This window comes from Aulonocara stuartgranti, assembly GCF_965226115.1.
Source record: "Aulonocara stuartgranti genome assembly, chromosome: 14".
Lineage (NCBI taxonomy): Eukaryota > Metazoa > Chordata > Actinopteri > Cichliformes > Cichlidae > Aulonocara > Aulonocara stuartgranti.
Window position 1 is genome coordinate 10,156,146 of NC_138950.1, and position 21,764 is coordinate 10,177,909.

The 21,764-nt window shown below is 39.6% G+C and overlaps 1 protein-coding gene and 1 long non-coding RNA gene across 2 annotated transcripts; both read left to right on the top strand.

Annotated features, from left to right (window-relative positions):
• Positions 1-5,108: 5,108 nt before the first annotated feature.
• Positions 5,109-6,047, top strand: LOC309721112 (olfactory receptor 7D11-like; the record flags this gene model as incomplete). Its single annotated transcript, XM_082558463.1, has 1 exon — positions 5,109-6,047. The coding sequence occupies one exon, from the start codon at positions 5,109-5,111 to the stop codon at positions 6,045-6,047; it is 939 nt and encodes a 312-aa protein (XP_082414589.1).
• A 10,829-nt stretch (positions 6,048-16,876) lies between these two features.
• On the top strand, positions 16,877-19,992 carry LOC309687746. Its single transcript, XR_014270840.1, has 2 exons — positions 16,877-17,329; positions 17,474-19,992. It is a non-coding gene; the product is annotated as an uncharacterized lncRNA (long non-coding RNA).
• The last annotated feature ends 1,772 nt before the right edge of the window (positions 19,993-21,764 follow it).

Consider the following 21,764-nt stretch of genomic DNA (forward strand, 5'->3'; position numbering starts at 1 on the left):
CACATCCACACGCACACTCACTCATGTGCACACACATACACACAGGTATGCGTACACAGTCACTCACGAGCACTCACATAGACACGTGGGAACGCGCACATGTAGGCATTCATGTGCTCGTGCACATAGACACAGACAGAGTTTGCAGCACACCGTGGGGGTTTTATGATAGGGTCGCCCCTACAAAACTGTGTTTCACAGACAAAGGAGTGAAGATTTGCAGAGGGACACACCGGCCTCGTCTTCCCTTCTAGAAGTGCATGCTTAAATGAAGATGAATAAAGATGAATAAAGGTTTTGTGAAATGACTACTGAGTTCCGTTGCCGTCTCTGGATGCTTCGACGAATAAAAGACCAGGGCTCAGGAGCCACGGTCGCCCCTGGGAATCGCATCTGTAACCGGAAGGTCACCGGTTCAATCCCTGGGCTCTCTGTCCTGGTCGTTGTGTCCTTGGGCAAGACACTTTACCCTACTTGCCTACTGGTGTTGGCCAGAGGGGCCGATGGCGCGATATGGCAGCCTCGCTTCTGTCAGTCTGCCCCAGGGCAGCTGTGGCTACAACTGTAGCTTGCCTCCACCAGTGTGTGAATGTGAGAGTGAATGAATAGTGGAATTGTACAGCGCTTTGAGGTTCTCGAAAAGCGCTATATAAATGCAATCCATTATTATTATTATTAAAACTGATTACGCAACAATACTTTCCATTTTATAGCAGAAGGAAATGTCCATAAATAGTACAGAGAGTATACTGTAAATCTACAGAATTTTCCGTTTTATCATTTACAGAAAAGTCCGTCAAACTTCCGTAAAAAAACAGAAAATGTACTGGCAGAGAATTACCAGGACATTTTCCGTTTTTCTACGGAATATTTTTTACAGTGCATGACACTTTCACATAGGACACAGCGTGCACTGCAAGCGCTGCACTGACCACTAGCTGGACCAAATAAATGACCCAAAATTTGTGTTGTGGTGGCTGCTGCGCTCTTCCCGTGTGCCATTTTTTGTGGCTGCTCTACATTTTCTAGATGTTTCCTGTCATTTTGAATCATATATATTTCATGCATACTTGAGTTTCATATGATGTCTTAATACAAACCTCCTGTATGGAACTCAGTCTGCATTTTACATTATTTTGCAGCTGACAAGTGAATTTAATATAATATTAATATCATGTTAGATAACAAACAATGTATTAATTTTTAGTACATAAAGCAAAACTTCACACATGCCCATAACTTTTATGTCTAACAACAATTTATTTCAGTGTTTAAAAAACCTGACATGCCCAATTCAGTGGAAATACATTTCCACAACACTGCTTTCCTCAAGAGGTCCCTATATGCACATAAACTGGTGTCATAAAGTTGCTTGCACTCAGACGCTCAGATAGACTCAAGTTTTTGGTTTGGAGGAAGTGTGACTCTTCAGCCTGGCTACAGCGCTGAAGAGAAACCTAGGGTTGTTCTTATTTTCTTCAATATGATGAATAGTAGGATGCCCTTTCTTTACAGAGGGCTTTCTTATAGAGCGGCAAACTCTTTACATGCTAAATAAAATTCTAAATTAGTGAGATTATATTTACTCTCAAATTTTGGAGTGATCTACTTTAAGGTACGCATTTGAGAGTTATACCAGGGAGTACTTCTGATTTGAGACTGTTTTTCAGAATATCCATACGAAGTGAGGATGTAACACTATTATAGATTATTGACTTGTGTACGAGTAGTGTTTAGAGAGCTGCTCTTTAATAAATTGTGCAATCATTAGATTAAGCTTCTTTAACAAATAGCACAAAGGACAACAAGATGATTCACATACAGAATATTTTCTGGGGTGTAATTCTCCTGGTGGCAATCTTGGTCTCCTCATCTCGTTCTTCACAGCACAAACAAATGAGTGGTTTTCAATTCAGATGTGTAATAATGTGAGTCCAACTTTATCAAGCCCAAATCTTGATATATCTATGTATCAAATACAGAAATAAAAGACACAAGTACTGTGTTACCAAACCCTTTGAGGTTCATTACTGGAGCTAGGTACTAATGATAATTCACTCAAGAGGGGTGAGTATGACACATCTTTCCTGTCAGCCCTTTGTAAACAAAGAAGTCATTAGCCTAATGAGCAAACTTAAGAGGGAACACAGTGAAAGTTGTGTCTTGTTTTGTAAGAAAGTTTAGTTGGACAAAAGATTAAATCTATCTATTTGTATTTTGTTATAATTTTATATATTTCAAATGAAAAGAAATGATTTGTTAAATTTACTTAGATTACAAATACTAACATTATTTCTAAAAATAAAAATATTTTGTGATGCATACATTTATCCACAACACATTTATTCGTTTCTACACAAATACCGGTTCAAATGTTAAATTGTGACTCAGAACCGCTTCAAGAGACAGACCCGTTTATTTAGAATGGTTGATAAGTCTTTAAGTGCTGTATGAAAGTGTGTTGGTAAATATGAACATGCTCAGAGCAGAAGAGTGCTATTCCAATGCATTTATCTGCTTAATTTATGCATAATAGGCTGCATCTCCTCAGTACAAGGCCTGCATATGTTTTATTTAATCTATGAATTTTGTGCTTAAAAACTGCTCCAAAAATGTTTCTTGTCTTTATCAAGTCTGTCTAAATTATAATATATTATTGGAATACACTAAATGGTTGTTTGTTTTTATTTGCCTTTTTCATTTGTTTGTTGTTGGGGTTTGCAACGTTGAGTTGTGTTCAGTGGTTGAGAGGAGGCGGTAGAAACCTTAGCAGGATAGTAGGAAGAATACACGATCACACTGGTAAATTCAAATCAAATTTTCAAATTCAAATTTTATTTGTCACATATACAGTCATACACAGTACGATATGTAGTGAAATGCTTGGACAACTGCTCGTGACCTAAAGAAAACAAAAAAAGGAAAAGGCTATGAATAAGATAGGAAATAAATATGAAAAATTAAAAAGGGTAAATTTAACTAGGAAGGAATAAAATATAAATTAAGGTTAAAAATGAAATAACTGTACAACACAAATTAGAATGAAGGGTAAATTTAACTGGGAAGAATAAGATAAAATATATAAATTAAAGTTGAAAATAAAATAACTGTACAACAAAATACACAATATAGAACTATATAAGAATGTATGAAGAAATATAAATAAATATATACACAATAACAGCAGCTGTACAAGTATTAACTGGAAATGAAGAATATAATGTCCAGTGTCGTGCAATCCAATGGTACTGGGGATTCCACAGCGTATCCTTTAATGCACATTCTCTTCATCAACCATACAAGGCCCGGCTGAAATGCTGCTGCTTATCAAATATGACAATGTTCATACAACCCGTAACGTTGTAAAGGTTTTCTGGAGAGGTAAAACATATAAAGTCCATCTCTCTCCATGTATTCGCGTGCAAGCACATTGCTCGCATAAATCACAGAGAGGGCAGTGGCGCACACTAATGACCTCATAACCCCTTGACTTATGTTATATTAAAGAGACACCACACCATTGTAACTGTTACATATTCCCCACGGGTTAAACAAACGCTGTCCCCAGCCGAACACAGCAAAGGTACAATCCAGACTTAACCAGCCTCCATACATGGTTCAGCAGGATAAGATGTTAAAAGTAAAACAGGGAAATGTACAGTGCAATATGGACAAACTGGCATACATGACAGTGTCCCACATGGTAAATGGCCATATTATAGAAACTTAGGATAGTGAGGACAATTACAGAATGAAAGTCCCTCTTTTTCGTTGTTTTTTTTTTTCTTCAAAAACTGTAAGAGTCGGCATAATATGTGAAAACAGTACCAGGAAGAATTGTACAAAACTTAAACACTCATGCTACAACTGTAACCAGCACGAAACACATAAAAAATGCAACTTCAGGTACTATGGCAAAGCTGCATCAATCCCACGCTCAGGAAAAGCAGGTCCACGCACATCTAATGGAGCCACGACGAAGGGCCAAACAGAGAATGGCACCAGAGTCCACAAACAGCGCTGGAGCGGGTCCAGTCATTGCCATGGAAACCCACCACCGCAATCCTTCGATCTTCTCGATGTCCGCGTCCAGGCCAGCCTGGTCTGTTTCCGCGAAGTATGGCAGACATCAAATTTGATGCAGAACACCTGATTGTTCTGTAAATAGTTTGAAATGTTTATTTAAAAAAACACCTTGGCTACATTTTTAGGTAAACAGCTGAAAAAAACTTTGTTGTTTCCATAACTCAGTGACTTTTTTGAAGAAGTAACTATATAATTATTTTCCCAACATTGGTCATTATATACTGTATTTTGCAGACGGAGAGTTACAGGACTCTCTCCCAGACCACAGACTCATACTCATAATACAAGTCAGAGCTTTATATGAAAAAAAAAGAAAGAAAGTTTTGTTTTCTAAAATTGGAGTTCAAGTTATTTTTACTTCCAATAGTGTTACAACAACTACAAAGGTCACGAACAAGATTTTTTTTCTAACTTTTCATTGTAAGTGGGCTAAATCAGTTAATTAAAAGTAGTCTAACATAAATGTAAATGCTGTAATTTTTATTATTTTAATAAACCATGTAGCTTGGATGGATTCGATGCTGGCTGGACCACAGTGCACATGTCTGCTGTTGCTCACAGTGGTCCAAGGGGCCGCTCAGGGAGTTTGTGTGCTGGCTTAAAAACATTAAAAATTAGAGGGAACATTGCCCTGTAGCATTTTGTGCTGAGTTATGTAAATAGAATTAGTGTAATTTAAAATTATCCTAAAACTATCCTCATCTACCATTGGTTTTGGAGGGTGGGGGTGACATCATACATGATGTAATCTGCAGTCTTTGGTGATATGTAAACACAGACAATTGATATCCAGCGTGATTTGATGAGGGAGCTGCCAAGTTAAGACTTCCTGTTGTTGTGAGACTTAAAATATGAAAGCACTGTTGTGTGCTTTCAAACAGGTTTGGGTTAACCCAAACCTGTTTGGATTTAATAGGGTTAAAATTCTTTTTCTTTTGTTACAACTGTTTATCACTGTTAACAGCATATCTTTACTTCTTCAACCGCATCTGATCATTTTTGTAACATAATATTTGTTAAATATGTCTTTACAGAATGCTTCAATCAAACTAACACATTTTATTATAGGTGGTTTTGACACAGTCAAAATGCCTGTAGCAGTTGGTGTGGTTATGCTGATAACCTATTTACTAGCTGTTTTGGCAAGTTTGGTCAATATCATCTTCATTGTTTCTGACAAGCAGTTACATAAACCAATGTATCTTCTGATTTGCAATCTTGCTGTTGTTGACATCTTCTATACCTCTAGTGCCACTCCAACAATGATCGGGGTTCTACTTGCTGGTGTTAATACCATATCATATGTGGAGTGTTTAATTCAAATGTATGTTTATCAGGTGGGAGTAACAATGGAGAGGTTTTCTTTAACAATTATGGCATTTGATCGATTAATTGCTATAATCTATCCTCTTCAGTATCATAGTTATTTAACAATTACACGTACACTAGTATTTACATACATTCTGTGGTTTGTTGCCTGTAGTTTTGTGCTTTTTACACTTGTAACAGCTACACCGCTCCCTCACTGCTATTCGAGGCTTAGGTACACTTTCTGTGACTATGCTGCAGTTATGCGAACCACTTGTGTTGACCCAGAGAAATATTTCAACCAAGTTGCCATTATATCATTTTTTCTGTCATTTTTCACATTCACTTTCATTTGTCTTTCATATTGTGGGATCTTATTTTTTGTGAAAATATTATCAAATAATGACAAAAAGAAAATGGGAAGCACTCTTGTGAGTCACCTGATTTGTGTAATATGTTTATACTGTCCCCAGTTTATCATTGTTATCTTGACCAGGTTTGGTGTGGTATTAACTCTCGAAGAACGCCAGGGTTTATTGATTGGCACCATCCTCGCTCCATCTCTTGTAAATCCTTTTGTTTATTGTCTCAGGACAAAGGAAATTAAAAGTAAGATCTTTAAGATATTCAGGAAGGTTAACACAGCTGGTTAGAGTCTTGTGAACTGTGAATACACTTACTTACTGGGCACAAATACCTTACAGTATGAAGTGCCTTGAGGCAACTGTTGTTGTAATTTGGCGCTATATAAATAAAACTGAACTATTAAAATGTTCATATATGGACTTTTTAAATCTTGTTTGGTGATTTGTGAACTTTTGAACCCTATTTAAGTGAGAAGTCACATTTAATGCAAAATTGTTGAAGATAATTTTCTTACACAGTTAAATTCTGAAACACAAAATGTTCCAATTTACTCTTGGACTTTTCTGAGTTTTGATTAAAATCCAGCGACCACAAGGTTACAATTCAAATACCGAACTAACACTTTCTCTAACTGATTCTTTGACAGTTTTTTAGTCATTATTTATTGTTTTTTGTGAGCAACACTGTGTGACAATAACAATTAAGTAATTCTATTATTTTGAAACAAAATACCAAAATTAATGCTTTAATGTTGTCTGAGCAGACTTTTATAACCCTAAGAATATTTATTTCCTTTGTGAAAACAGTTAAGCTTGTTATTAAAAATATAAGTAACTGCTGTTAGATTATAATATTATTTTATGCCATGTTATACCCCTAATTAAAGATTGTGAATTATTATGTAGTTTTAGTTTGCATTATTCTCCTGAATTAGAAGAAGCTGATAACTATTGCATTAGTTAAACTGATTTGCATTACATTAAACTGCTGACTTGGTGCGAAGGAATGATATTGTTTTATGATGCATTATACTGCTGAGTTATAAGAAATCTAATTTGTCTGAGTAGAAGAGAACAGAGTGTGCTGGAGTTTTCTGCCCTATTTCAGCAGGAGCAGATAAACAGGGAGCCAAGGTCGTAGCTTAGGCGCTGTGTGAGAGAAAGCATGTGAATGTTTAGGCTTTGTATGATAAGGTGGAGGCACCAGAGGCTATAAAAGTTTGAGCAATGCTCCACCATTTTGAGATTTTGAGGCTGTCTGCATCAGTGTCCATCTCCCACGCGTGTGTTCATTAAAATCATCGTTTGACTCAACCTGGCCGGACCAGTGTTGTTATTGTGGTTTTTTCTCTTGTCTCCATCCCCAATATTTTGAACCTTAACAGCTTGGGGGCTCGTCCTGTGGTATTGGGGTGGAATTTAAAAGTTTGGACGGTCCGAGGTTGTCGAACGGACAGGCACGAGCCAGTGGTCTGATTTGAGTGGACAAAAGCCGGCTTATCTAAAGGTAAGGCACTACCTGTTGAATTATTTCCAAAATGTGCCAAATTGGATATGACTAAATTAAAGTCTACTCACTGAAATTACTGGTAGAGTGTCTGTTTTGATTTTGATGAGAATCACCGTGTGTTATGCAGTTAAAGTTGCTTAAGAGTATTTAATGAAGTTGAAGTAAATATGAACGTAATAATGTTGGGTTTGAGTCCCTGGATATTGAGCTGAAGGCTCAGGTAGTTTGGTAGGGAAATTAGGACAGAAACTGTTCCCAGAAGTAACAGAGACTGGTTAATAGTTTTACAAATTAGGTCAGAAACTGTTCCCAGAAGTAACAGAGACTGTTTAATTGGTCGTAAAAAAGTTATCTTTCTTCGGTGAGACCCGTTATGGTAAAATTTCTCAAAATCGGTTAGGTGAAAATTATTATAGGACGGCAGCCCAGAAGTCTGCTAAGAAGCACATAGCCCGGGGGTTACGCCCCCTCCTGGCCGTGGACGCGCGGTCTTGACCTGTCGGCGAACAGGGTTAGTTCAGTTTGGCTTATCTGTGGGGTACAGGGCATCCTGAAATAAGCTAGGAGTTACCGAGTCTCCTCATCGTTTAAAACGGTGTCATGTGCTTGTTTGGACAAAGTTAAATTGAGTTAGGGATTTAGAAGTTAGGTCAGAAACTGTTCCCAGAAGTAACAGATACTGTTTGATTGACTACAAAAAAGTTGGACTTTCTTCGGTGAGACCCGTTATTTTAAATTTGTCGAAATTTGTTAGGTGCTGAATCTGTCAGGCCTGTCAGTGATTGTAAATATAAGACGTCTTTGTAATATAAAATAATAGAGTTTTGCCTGAGCTTTGTGTGAGACTCTGTGTGACGTGCAGCTGCAGCGCTGCGAGCTATTTTTAGACGGTGTGTGAACATGCAAATGAGCGGTGACACGCACAGAGGACTTTTGTTGCTGTTTAGCGTGTTTTTGAGTTTTATAATTTTGATTTGCAAACAATGATACATGCCTGTAATTAAAACGCTGATTTTGCTGATTATGATACTACAAATAAGGTTTTGAATGACTAGGGTGTGAATGATGTTGGGTTTTAAAGCTGAAACTGAGAGAGGAGTGTGTTGGGAGACTGGCATGTAGTCTGCAGTGCAAAGGTGGGCGTCTTGCCTGCTAGTCTATTTAACAATGATGAAAATGATATTAAATAAATCTCTCAGTGTGTTGATACAGGTGGCTATGGGGCTGGACCAACTGCCCCCACAAGCACGGCGGCCGAAGCAAAATTATAGTAATGGAAACCAAACTCAGCAAGAATCAGCAGCTGTGGAAAAGACAGCAGCTAGAAGAGAATTAAAGGAGAAATTAAGAGAAGTTTTAACACATAAAATTGCGGCCAACAGACTTGTGGAGGTTGGGAAGGCGCCTGGAGCATCACAACAAAAAGGTGAAATAAAAACACACACAAGCAGAGAAATGTGAGAGAGAGGCACGTGCTAGAGAAATGCCTCGTTTGAGAAAAAACGTTAAATTAGCCCATGTACAAACGCACATACACGCAATGAAGAAACAGCTTACACCCATGAACATGTGAAGATTTTCCAGCAAGTTTAAAGCAGTGAAGCTTAACATACACCCGCCGTTACACAATAAAGTTTATCCACTACTAACAAATAAACCCTCTGGGTTGCAGGACAACAACTTAACTTCAAAAAAAAAAAATCACAATCAGTGATAACACGACAAATTTAGTGGTTAATAAAAGTCAAATTGTGACATGTTTTCTTCTGATTGATTAATACAAGTGATTACTGAATGAAAAAAAATTCCATTTTTGTGCTTTAAACATGATCTTAAGAATTTTAACATGTACCTGTGTTGTCCTGTCAGCTTGGTGGGTTATGAGAGGATTATATGGTGAGAAAAAACAAAAAAAGGGGGAGAGAAGGCTGACACAGGGCCTGGTCCCGTTGTTTTTCCCCTCTCTGAGTAACACAGCCAATACAACATGATTTTCCTGTTCGTTTGTTTTTGTTTTTGTTTTGTTTTGTTTTTTCTCTTTATGCTTGATTACAGGCTGCTTTGTCGGCCCGGAAAAGCCGAGGCTGACCCTGGACTCCTGCTCTCCCCTCTACCATCGTTGCTCTCTCCTTTACCATCTTCGATGTGACTCTGACCAAATGCTAAAGCAGCTGGACCCACAACAACTTGAAACTGTCAACAGTGCTGCAGGAAAACGATCTCAGGCAGCAGAGACGGAGAGAGTTAAATCCAAGGCCCGTTTCACTACACGGGGAGATTTCCGTCAGCGTCTTTTCTTTCTGAGAAGACTGAGAAAGGCCCGGCTCCCACCACCGATTCTGACCACCTTATATAAAGGAATTATTGAGAGCATCCTGAGCAGCTATATCACTGTCTGGTTCGGGAACAGCACCATGCCGGACAGACAAGCTCTACAGAGGGTTGTGCAATCAGCTGAGCGCACCATCCGCTCCGAGCACCCTGACCTGCACTCAATCTACAGCAGGCGGTGCTGGACCAAGACCAGGAAGATCGTGAAAGACCTCAGCCATCCCAACAACAGACTGTTCTCTCTGTTGCTGTGTACGTGACAAATAAACATCTGGATTTGGAAAACGAGGCACTCGCAAAGCCACCAGCATTGTGCCTGATCGGACACACCCCTCTCACACACTCTTCACACTCTTGCCATATGGAAAAAGACAGCTTCAGCTGACAGAGCTGTGACGAGACGCCCATTAAGCCCAGATGAAAAGTGAGGCCGAGCAAAACCATGCTGACCTTAACCACTCTGCATTAAAACTGTGCAGGACAGTGACGGACCAACAATGACCATCGGGCAGCAAAAAGGGCGTGCCAGAGACAGGAGGAGTAACTGAGGTCAGGAGGCACCTCAGAATGGACAAAACACCAGGAGAAAATAAGCTGAAGGCACAGGTGTCGGGGCTCGGCCAGGAGCTGACCTCTGAGAAGAGCCGAACAGCAGAGCCGCAAAAGGCCGTGGAGCAAAGCAAGGAAAACATCAATGGACTTTAATCTGATTTCTACGGAAAAGACTCTGAGGTTTCTGCCCTCAATAAGACCTCGAGGCATCAGAGCAGAAACTGAGCATGGCCCAGGAGGAGCTAGCTGAAAATCGAACCCATCAGGCTTGGAGTCCAAGACACCGGACTTGAAATCAGGCCGGAGCATCCTGGAGCTAGATGAGCAGTGTGATTTGTCCGGTCTGCTATGGAGCAAACGTTAGGGGGATGGCTTCCTGTCGCCTCTGCCGTCCTCCGATCGCTCAGCGTCCTGGGCTGCCCAGCTCCGGACTGAACGCTCGGGCCGAGACACCCAAACAACCATGGACTCCATTCCCCTGGAATGGGACCACGACTACGACCTGAGCCGTGGGCTTGAAAGTGCAAGCAGGGATCCCAGAGAGCCTTGAGGCCTGTGTTAAACTAACAGAACAAAGATTGAGGTCTTCCACTGGGGAGGTGGAAGCTGCAGACTCTCCTATACACCTTCTGGATGTCAGCCGTTCCACCTGCAAACAAACGGACAGCAGTCGCACTTCTGCAAGCAACAAACGGACATCCAGACAATTGAGCTGCGTATCAAAACCCTGAAGGAAGACCGAAGCAAAAGGGTCAAGTTGAGGAGGAGCGAAATAAGGAGAAGATGCTGGACACTGGAGAAAAGGACTGCCTCAATTGGGGCCAGAACCAGTATGGACAGAACTCTGAGCAGCAGCACCAATGGATGCAAACAGACTGAAAAGGAGGAGGGCAGGACCCAGGGCACGCTTCAGGCCGTGGTTTACCCAGAACACTACAACAGGAAAGTGATGAACACAAACACCCACACAAACACACACATCTACATGCACCGACTCAGAGTGAAAAGAAACATACATATGAACATATGCACTCGTTGATTGAGGGAGAAATGACACACACACACACACAAATTAAAATGTTGATTCAATGAACTGAGAAGTGATCCACACACACACACGCTGATGCAATGAAGAATGCTTTACTAACAAATGCTGCACACAAACATCCAAATACGGAGTTGGTTACAACAGCAAGAACTGATTGATTATTTATTGCTTAAATGTATTTCATGCCACGCAGAGGGCATTTGTGTAGATTTAGAGGACATGGTCTGAAGCACTTTGATAATGAAAACAATGTCTGTGCGTGATGTCTGTTTATGGCTCAAAGCCTCCACTGAATTGTTTACTGTGCTTCACACAGTCTAACAAGGAGCAGTGGTACAGAGCGAAAATGATGAATGAATGGTGTGAGTTTTATTTTGAAGAGATTATGAAAAGGTTGTGTTGATTCAACTTAGTTGTTTACGTTTTTGCCAAAGTAAAGAGTTGGTGTGTAACTAGTGTCCACTATTGAGTCAAGTAAATCCAACATGTTTTGTTGGTGCAAAAAGGAGTTTTGGTTGATCTTTGGGTTTTGTTTGATACTAGGTTGATTCTATCAGTGAGGTTTGGATTGTTTTCTTTCTCTGAGAGAGAAAAGGATGGTTTTATGCTTGGGCATGTTTGTAATGGGCCCCAGTATCTGTTATTATATGAGTGTTTAATTGGTTACGTCTGTGTTTGCTTTCGTTACAGTGCACTGAGATAAGAACATCTGAGAGGTGTGATCCACCGGTGGTGATATTTTGGTATTTTGTGAGCTCCTGATTTAACAAATCGGCTCCTTAATCCAGGCCTGAGAGAGTGAATTTTAAAGTGTTATAAAATATTCTTACTGAAAACAGTCGCGAAGTATTTTTCTCCATGATTATAATGAGCTTGGGAGAAAATTCACTTATATGGGACACTGATCCTGAAGCCTAAAAGGATTGCAGCGAGTCAATCCAGTCCAAAGAAGGAAAAACAAACAAGGAGCTGTTTCCTTTAAAATGATGACGTCATCTTGCTGGTGATGGAGCCTCGAATAGGTTGCGCGTGAGACTCCATTATCAGCAATATCTGGTATGAATGTGTGTGAATGTATGCATGTGACTGGACTGTGACGGACTGACGACTAAAAGTTTTAACTGACTTGGTACTGAGACAAAAACGGTGCCGACTTTAGGATTATTAAATGTCCACAGACAATTCACCCAGCCTGTAAAAGAAGGGTGGATGTTTTGTTTTGCTTTGTTTTGTCTGCAAGAACAGAAGAATGACAGAGACTAAAGAGCTGTAGCTTCACAGCAGTGTGAACTGCAGACTGAACCCTTTGGTTGCTAATTTTGAGCTACTGATGTTTGCATTAAGGAAATTGTGTTTTAGTAGCTGTGTTTTAATTAAGGTATCACATTATATTGTTGGGAATATTAAATGCTAAAGTGAAGAAAAGGTTTGATCCCACTCATGACTGAGCATGTTATTATTAACCATAGTGGGTCATTGTAGAGAGTGAATTAATTTTAGAGAAATAAAGAAAAAACAAACAAAAAACCCTCCACCGAGGTCTATGAATAAGAGGGGAATGATAGACAGCCACACTCAAAATGGAGATATGTAATGATAAACACTGGTCCCCGTCTTTTGGGCGCTTTCTTGAAGTAGTCAACATTTTAAAAGTAAGATAAAATAACAGGGGCATGTGCTGAGGGGTGGTGCTGCACAAGAACAAGAGTAAAATAAAGAAAATATTGTTTTTAGTTTTGAGAAGTGCAAATTAAAATGTACCATTACACTCAGAGGATCAATATGAAGCTTGATATTTGTTAATTTTGAATGAAGTACATGACTGGTGACTGTTCTGTCCTGAGCTTTTGTTTTTACAGCACCCGCTTGATCACACCAACAGTTTCTCGCCACCGAAGAGGGGTACTTGCAAAAAAATAAAGAACGGGGAGGAATATCATCAAAACTGGAAAAGGTAATCCCCAAAGGGGGTGATAACGCCATAACTTTCACTATGGTCAAATTCTCAAAATTTGACCCTCAAAAATTCTTCAAACATTTAGACACAAAGTGGAGATTTAGATAAATATAATGTCGTAAACCACATAAGCATGAAGTATTTGATTCAATAAGATGGTGAAAAAACAAGCAGCAAAAGGTTGATCATGTTAATGGTGTTTATTCAAGGGTGCAGAGGAGATTATTATTAAAGACAACAAATGAAATAACGAAAAGTAGAAGTGGAAAAAATTTGCGTTAACGGTAATAAAATCAAAACAAAAAGGAATACTAACTAAAACTGTACTGAATGTTCACAAAACTAACTAAAATTAACTGGATTTATAGCAAAATGTGTTTGGTTGCATTGATGTGTGCGTGCCCTGCTGTAGTGAAATTAAGGTAGTACGTTAGTCGAGTCGTCTGTGTTGCTGCTCCGTCCACGCGCAGAATCAGGTCAGGAAAAGTCGGGAGACAGCGCCAGAATAGAATTGAGGATGATTTTAATATGACTGTTTTGTAGACATAACAAGAGTCTTGTAGTGGAGAGGGACGTAATGTCCTCCTGAGACCCAGAGAATAAGAAAAAACAGGGAGAAAATATTTTCGTTTTTTCTTTTTCTTTTTCTTTTAAATGAATCAAGTGTTATTAAAATAACAATCTCATAAGATGAAGATCAGGGACCAACCCAGAAGTCACTGACACTTCACTAGCTGTAAACTATTGGTTTAGGAATAAGTGATGGCACTGAACTTTCTATTTCACAAAAGTCAATTTATTTAGGATATCGGAGGAAGTACTGATTTTATTTGGAGACACAAAGGAACATTTGGCACTTCCCTCATCTCACATCTGTTTCATTGTTGTACCCAATCATTCTACAACTGAAATGCCTTGGACTGCTAACCATTTCAGGCAAGTGGAGTGAACCATATTTTGCTAGACTCTCATCAGATTGGGGCTTCCTTTTATTGATCTTTGGAGAGAAGTCTTCATTACTGGTATTATTCAGGTCTTGTTCACATGTTTGTCCCAGGTTTCTCAGCTAAGAGGAGCTTAAACCCCAGATACTGTGAGTTCTTTTCACACATTGAGATCACTGATAACTCTCAGCAACGACGTGATCTCGTAGAAACAATTAGGTGTTATGGATTCAACTATAATTGCGACTCTTATTTTTTACTTTACTGGAAAAGATTTCTGCATTTTACCCATATTTTATTTTTAACTCAAAATCAAAATTCCAGATTCTACTACATGTTGGTTTTGCACCAGATAGGATGACAGATTTCAGGTGGCCCTGTGTCTTTCTCTATTACATCTGCCACTGCATCTCGATAATCTTTGTGTGGCTTCTAGTGGGTCCTGACCCTCTCATATTTTGAAAAATCTATGTTTGAATCTCCCTTAATAATTGTGTTAAGAATTCTCTCCGCCTTGGTCAAAAGTTGGGTATTAGGAAAAAGTGAAATAAATATAAATATAAAGTCCCAATGTGTAGAGCACACATTAATAAATTAGTCATGTTCCCTGTGAAAGTAAATGAGCCTAATTCTTAAAGACCCCTGAAATTATTTACTAGATGTTTATTTTTTGAATAAAATAAGAATCTGAGTTTAACAAAACATTTTAAATGTAAATATCAAGCTTACCTTTCTCTCTTCCATAAAATGTGCTTGTGGGCACGCCAGCCATTTTGAAAAGGTGGGAAAAACAATTGGCAAGGCCACACCCCCACACATGTGACATAATTTTAAAGGTACTGTTGTCCTCTCTAAGAAACATCAGGACTTAGAGGAGTGGCAAGTAGAGTATGAGAGCTACAAGCAAAAAACTAAATGTGTACTACAGTGCGCAAAAATGAATTACTGGGCCATCAGGGGGTCTTGAGGGACATTTATCAAAGTCAAAGTCAAAGTCAACTTTATTTGTCGATTCTGCCACATGTACAGGACATACAGAGAATAGAAATTGCGTTACTCTCAATCCCTAGATAAATAGCAAATGAACATTTAAATATATTTAAATATAAAAGTGATTAAAAATGCAAGTAAAATAATTAAAAAGTAAAAATTTAAATAAATACAATTTTACATATAACAAGAAAGCTATATAATATACAATATAATGGGTAAGTGACATTGAGTGTAAACCAGGCAGAGTTGTGCAAATAGGCAGATAGTGCAAATGGAGATTTAGTAGTGTACGGTAAGAGAAAGTGTAACAACAAAGTCTTATGAGGTAATGGCAGTCCAATGCTCCACAAAGTGACTGGTAACTGGTGCAGGCCAGTGAGTGAGTCAGAGAGTGTGTGTGTTTGTGTGTGTGTGACAGAGTTCAGTGAGACCGTGGAGGAGAGAGGGGAGAGGGGGCAGAATCGGGAGGGAGTTAAGCTTCCTGACAGCCTGATGGATGAAGCTGTCCTTCAGTCTGCTGGTCCTGGCCTGGAGACTCCGCAGTCTCCTCCCCGACGGCAGCAGCTTGAAGAAGCTTTGCATTGGGTGCGTGGGATCAGCCGCTATGCAAAGGGCTTTTTTAGTGAGACGGGTGCTGTAAATGTCCTGGAGGGAGGGGAGAGAGACACCAATGATCCTCTCTGCAGCTCTCACTATGCGTTGGAGGGTTCTATGACAGGACGCATTGCAGGCTCCAAACCACACAGTGATGCAGCTCGACAGGATGCTCTCGATGGTGCCTCTGTAGAAAGTGTACATGATGGGGGCTGGTGCTCCTGCTCTTCTTAGTTTGCGGAGAAAGAAGAGACGCTGCTGTGATTTCTTGGCCAGTGCTGTGGTGTTGTACGTCCAGGAGAGATCCTCTGTGATGTGCACACCCAAGAACTTGGTGCTGCTCACTCTCTCCACAGACGCTCCGTCAATGGTCAGAGGAGCATGTTGGGTGTGCATTCTCCTGAAGTCCACAACAATCTCCTTCGTCTTCTCCACATTCAGAGAGAGATTGTTGTCAGCACACCACGTGGCCAGGCGTCTCACCTCACTTCTGTAGTCGGTCTCATCCCTGTTGCTAATGAGACCCACCACCGTTGTGTCGTCCGCAAACTTGATGAAGAGGTTGGAGCTGTATGATGGAGTGCAGTCATGGGTCAGCAGAGTGAAGAGGAGGGGGCTCAGCACACATCCCTGCGGGGCCCCCGTGTTTAAAATGATGGTGCTGGATGTATTACTGCCAACCCGTACTGCTTGAGGTCTTCCGGTGAGGAAATCCAACAGCCAGTTGCACAGTGAGGTGTTGAGCCCCAGCTGGACCAGTTTTTGAATGAGCTGTTGGGGGATTATGGTGTTGAATGCTGAACTGAAATCTATGAACAGCATTTATATAAAAAAAAAAAAATCCCACAAACCTTAAAAGTGCACTTGAAAAGCTCACACAAGAAGGTTAACCTAGCTTACCTAGAAGACCTCATCAGGGGGAGCACACTCCCCCTCTTTGAAGAGCTCACCCACTTAACTCGCATCCCAAGAAAATAGCTAACCCCAGATAAGGCAGCGTGATGTATCCCGAGATAACAGGACTGGGACATCTAAATAAAGGTGTGAAACAATCGCATGGAAAAGGTTATCAATTGACTTCAACCAAAATTAGGAACACTCGGTGCAGCAAGAATTAATAGCTATTAGTCTCAACACCCAAGGATAAGCAGAAGAGCATGATTGATATGATGGAACTTAGAGTTTGTTACACTTAACTTTTGCAAAACACAAATAAAACTAAATTGAAACTAAGGATTTTCAGAAAATAAAAACTAGACTAAACTAGCAAAGAATTGGTAAAAACTAATTACAACTGGCAAAAAATTGAAAATCTGGAGTCGAAACTAAATAAAAAATAAAACCTAATGAAAATGGCGAAACGTTTAAAACCCTGGTGCAGAGATTGGCAAATCTGACCAGGAACGTTATAAAATGGATTGTCAGAACAGTCAGCGTTAAAGCCACATTTGACAGTCCATACTAGGATGGCATTGGACATCTTGGGGGTGGAAAGGGGTTGGTGTGACCAAGGTGTGGTTTGGCTTGTCGTATGTATATTTGAGATCATATGGCTCTGGATGGACCAGTTACCAGGGCATGGAAGGAGGACAGACTCATTAAAGGAGGAGAAGGCATTTCCTGGGATTGGAGATCCTCTGGGTGAGTGGTTGATTAAAAGCATGCATAAAATAGAAGTTATCTGTTGTTATTGATTGGTAATAGATTGATAATTGGCCACATTTACAGCTGTATTGACTTGTTGTGGACGTAGTCGACTTCAGGTTTAAACACTCTCATTAACAGGTTGAAAATAGTGACATTAAAGGAAGAGTATGCAGCGCCACCCTGTCAGACGCCAGTGATGGTGGAGCTCACTGATGAATCAGGTGAGCTGGATTCATGGCTGATTCAAAACTAAGATCCCCCTGCTGTGGTCAGTAAGGGGAGAAAAGGGGGAAATAAAATCAAGAATAAAAGAGGCATTTATAAACGTTTAGGTGTCAAGTGAAACGGGACAAAAGGGGGTGTTTTACTGTTATTTTAATGTCAGCATTATTATTGTATGAGAATCATGCAACAAGCATTGCATCGATGATCATTTATTGAAGCTTTTGACCTTATACTAACATCTGTGTTCCTGTGATTGTTATAACCTCTGATGAATCTTCTATTTACAGGTGTTAGGATAATGATATAATTTTTCATTGCAGGTGTAACCATGATCATTTTCATACATATTGCAACTTGTTGCTCATTGTAGAGTTGTGCTCAAGTTAATAAGGGTTAAAAGCTACAGTCAGCGCGAATGTCTGACTGATCTATTGAGGGGAAAGGCTTCGAGCATAGAAGGCCACACGCGCTTACATAACATTGATATCATGTTGTTCTTTGTGATCTTTTCTTCAATTATGTCTTTAAGGTTAGTTTAAATAGTGGCAGTTAATTAAACGACATTTATTAAAATATTAAATACCTGAGTCAGAACGTTACACGCGGATCACCTTAAGAGTCTGGGAAACTTTGTAGCTGCCTAACTTTTTTTTTTTTGAATGTTCTAGCTCCGTTGATTTGACACATTGGAATGTGTCAAAAAAAGGGGGGGGAGGTTGAGCTTTAACATCAAACAAGGATTATTTGAACAATTTATAACTTCATTTGTGTCTTTAATAATTTAGGAATGGTAAAGCTTAAGCTAATAGCGGTCCGAGAAGACGGACCTTTTAGAGAATCAGTGAAAAAGCATAAACTATCACTTTCATGTTTAATCATTACTCATTGAAATGAACTGAATAGCGCTTAGAAGATTTGTTAATTTCTTTGTCTTTTGTTAAAAAGAGGGGTTTCAATAATTTTCAGACACACCTTGCAAATGTGCTTATAACGAGTTGGCACTCGGCCTTTTGAAGGTCAGAAGCTTCGTTCGGCGTGACTGTCCGGACTGATAAAGTGTAGGAAACGCCTTGAGTGCAGAGGGCTAAATGCAAACACGCTTACACACACATAAGATATGATTAGAATAAGTCCCTGGGACATTCTGAATGTTTTAGACCAATTTTGAATCACTAGAAGGTCAGTAGATAACAACATTAGATTATTAGGGTTAGGAAGAGAGGTGTTTTGGTTTTCTGTCTCTTACAGAGAAAGGAACAGACACCAGACGAGGCCACAGAGATACGAGGGTCCTTCGCAGCAGAGACAGATACAGTGACTGCCGAGACACCAACTGGGTCCAAGGGTCATGGCGTTTGGGCTCCAGCTAGTCACTTCAAAAGGATGAATCCCATAAATACAGCAATAACCATGAAGGGGTTGACGGAAATCCGGAAACACCAGACCAACGAGGTTCGAGAGGCTCTTGGGCAAAAGGGGGACGCCTTCCTGTTCTTTTCTGGAGGATACACGGGAGACACAGGACCCGAGGATACACAGATCGTTGTTTGAAATAGGGGCAGAATAATCCCCTGATCTGTGTCACGACTGAAGGGTTGTCTAACCCCTGAGGTTGAAGTAAGAAGAACAGAGGATCACGCAACTGGACGACACTGGTAGCTGCAGCAATAAAATAAAGGTTAAGAGCTCTTCGGACAGAGGTTCTAGTCTACGTCTGAATGGTATAAGGGAACACCAAATAAAGCTGTGGGAGAACAGGGGAGTGTCATCTGGACCTGCTATCCTTGTAGTAATAGTTTGTCTTACACCTGACTTGCGCAAACACAGAGGTCATCTTACATATGGTTTGCCCGTCAGGGGGACAAAGGACCTCAGGAGTGAGAAGAGATGAACCCGGCCACACTGGGCTACAGGGTGTTTGTGAGGTCATTATTCTAATGACCTCATCAGGGGGAATTGTTAGATTATAATATTATTTTATGCCATGTTATACCCCTAATTAAAGATTGTGAATTATTATGTAGTTTTAGTTTGCATTATTCTCCTGAATTAGAAGAAGCTGATAACTATTGCATTAGTTAAACTGATTTGCATTACATTAAACTGCTGACTTGGTGTGAATGAATGATATTGTTTTATGATGCATTATACTGCTGAGTTATAAGAAATCTAATTTGTCTGAGTAGAAGAGAACAGAGTGTGCTGGAGTTTTCTGCCCTATTTCAGCAGGAGTAGATAAACAGGGAGCCAAGGTCGTAGCTTAGGCGCTGTGTGAGAGAAAGCATGTGAATGTTTAGGCTTTGTATGATAAGGTGGAGGCACCAGAGGCTATAAAAGTTTGAGCAATGCTCCACCATTTTGAGATTTTGAGGCTGTCTGCATCAGTGTCCATCTCCCACGCGTGTGTTCATTAAAATCATCGTTTGACTCAACCCGGCCGGACCAGTGTTGTTATTGTGGTTTTTTCTCTTGTCTCCATCCCCAATATTTTGAACCTTAACACTGCTAAGAAGTCAAGGGTCACATCAAGACAGTAAGAGGATCTTTTTGTTGTTCAACTACTAAAATAGCAAACTTCAGATGGGATAGGAACGGACCGTGAAAAGAAAGATGTCTAAATTTAAAAATTAGATTTTTTTCTATAAACTAAAAATATTTTCATCTTATATATGAGAAGTTTTTTGGGCTACAACCCACATACTGAAGTGTGCTGCTAACTCACAAATGGATATATTATATGAAATATTAGTGCTCACTATATTTGTCAGTTAATACTTTGAAACATTCTCATTAAGCTGCAATCTGAATGTATCCTATGCTGTGAGAAGAAATGTTTTGCAGGGCAAATACTTTCCATGACATTATCATTATAATTATTACTAACACAAGAAGAGTGATAAATGCATCTCCCCTGATCTGATATTTCTTTTTCAAAGATATTTTACTATTTGAAGCATATTTTTTGTTTATTTTATGCATGTCATACTATAGTACTCCAAATGACAAAATAGGACTAAAATCACTCAAACTAATTTCATATACTGGTTTTAAAACCTTCTTAAAGATATTCGGTCCGGTTGTATGAAAACTGTATCCTCTGGACTGATGCCCAAAAACATCACACTAGAGGACATTGTCTGTCCTACATACCTAGGACTTTGACTTGCTCTTGTGTGCACTAATAATCATAAGTTAATAATCAAGCATGCATGTGTGCATGTCTAGTAAAAAGGAACTCTCAGTTTCATTTTTAGTTTTTTCAACTGCACTTCAGGAAACGATCATCGTTTTAGTCTGACTGACCGACCTTCTGTTCTTAAAGTAATGATGGACTGTCGTTTCTCTTTACGTAGAATTAATTTTATGGCAAGAGTACTGTGTACCAACCTGACTTCTACACAACACAACTGATGTTCCTAACACCACTGAGAAGGCAAGAAATTCCACAAATGAACCCTGACAAGGCCCACCTATGAAGTGAAACCACTTCAGGTAACTACATCATTTTGAGTGTCAGTGTAGATATTTTTCAATATCTTAGCTGCCTTAAACAACATACATTCTACATAGGGCTGGGTCATATGACCCAAAATTCATATCTCAATATTTTTTAGCTGGATGGCGATATACGATATATATATCTCGATTTTCTTTTTAAAAGCCATATGGTAAGAACAAAAAGAGAGTTCTTACTCAAAGCTGTGGCCCAGATGTCACACAGGCACTTTTATTAACATACAGTGTATATATACATGAAGAAATTACTCAAAAATAAATTTTCAGCATTTATTAAATAATAATGCTCCATAAATAAAAGAAAACAATGTTGTGTTTGTGAATAACAAAAAGCTCACAATTGTGCAGTCAAAATGTAAACTAACAGATGCTGAGCATAATAACAAAGACAGACAGATTTCACAGCTGCTCTATTCCCAATTTCTACTGCTTGACTGACAGCTTTGAGTTTGAAATCCTCTTTGTAACCACGTCTCTTAACAGATGCCATTTATGGTCCTTATACACACACAATATGGTAATATTACGTTGAAGCACAGTACGTATCACTCCGTGAGGCTCCAGACTACGGTAGCCGTAATGCTCCGACAATCCATTAAGCGGTGCGGCTTCATAGCTCACCAAAGTCGAACTAAAACGTTTTTTGACAGATTGCTGAGCGCCGTGTAGCACATAAAATCAGTTCACG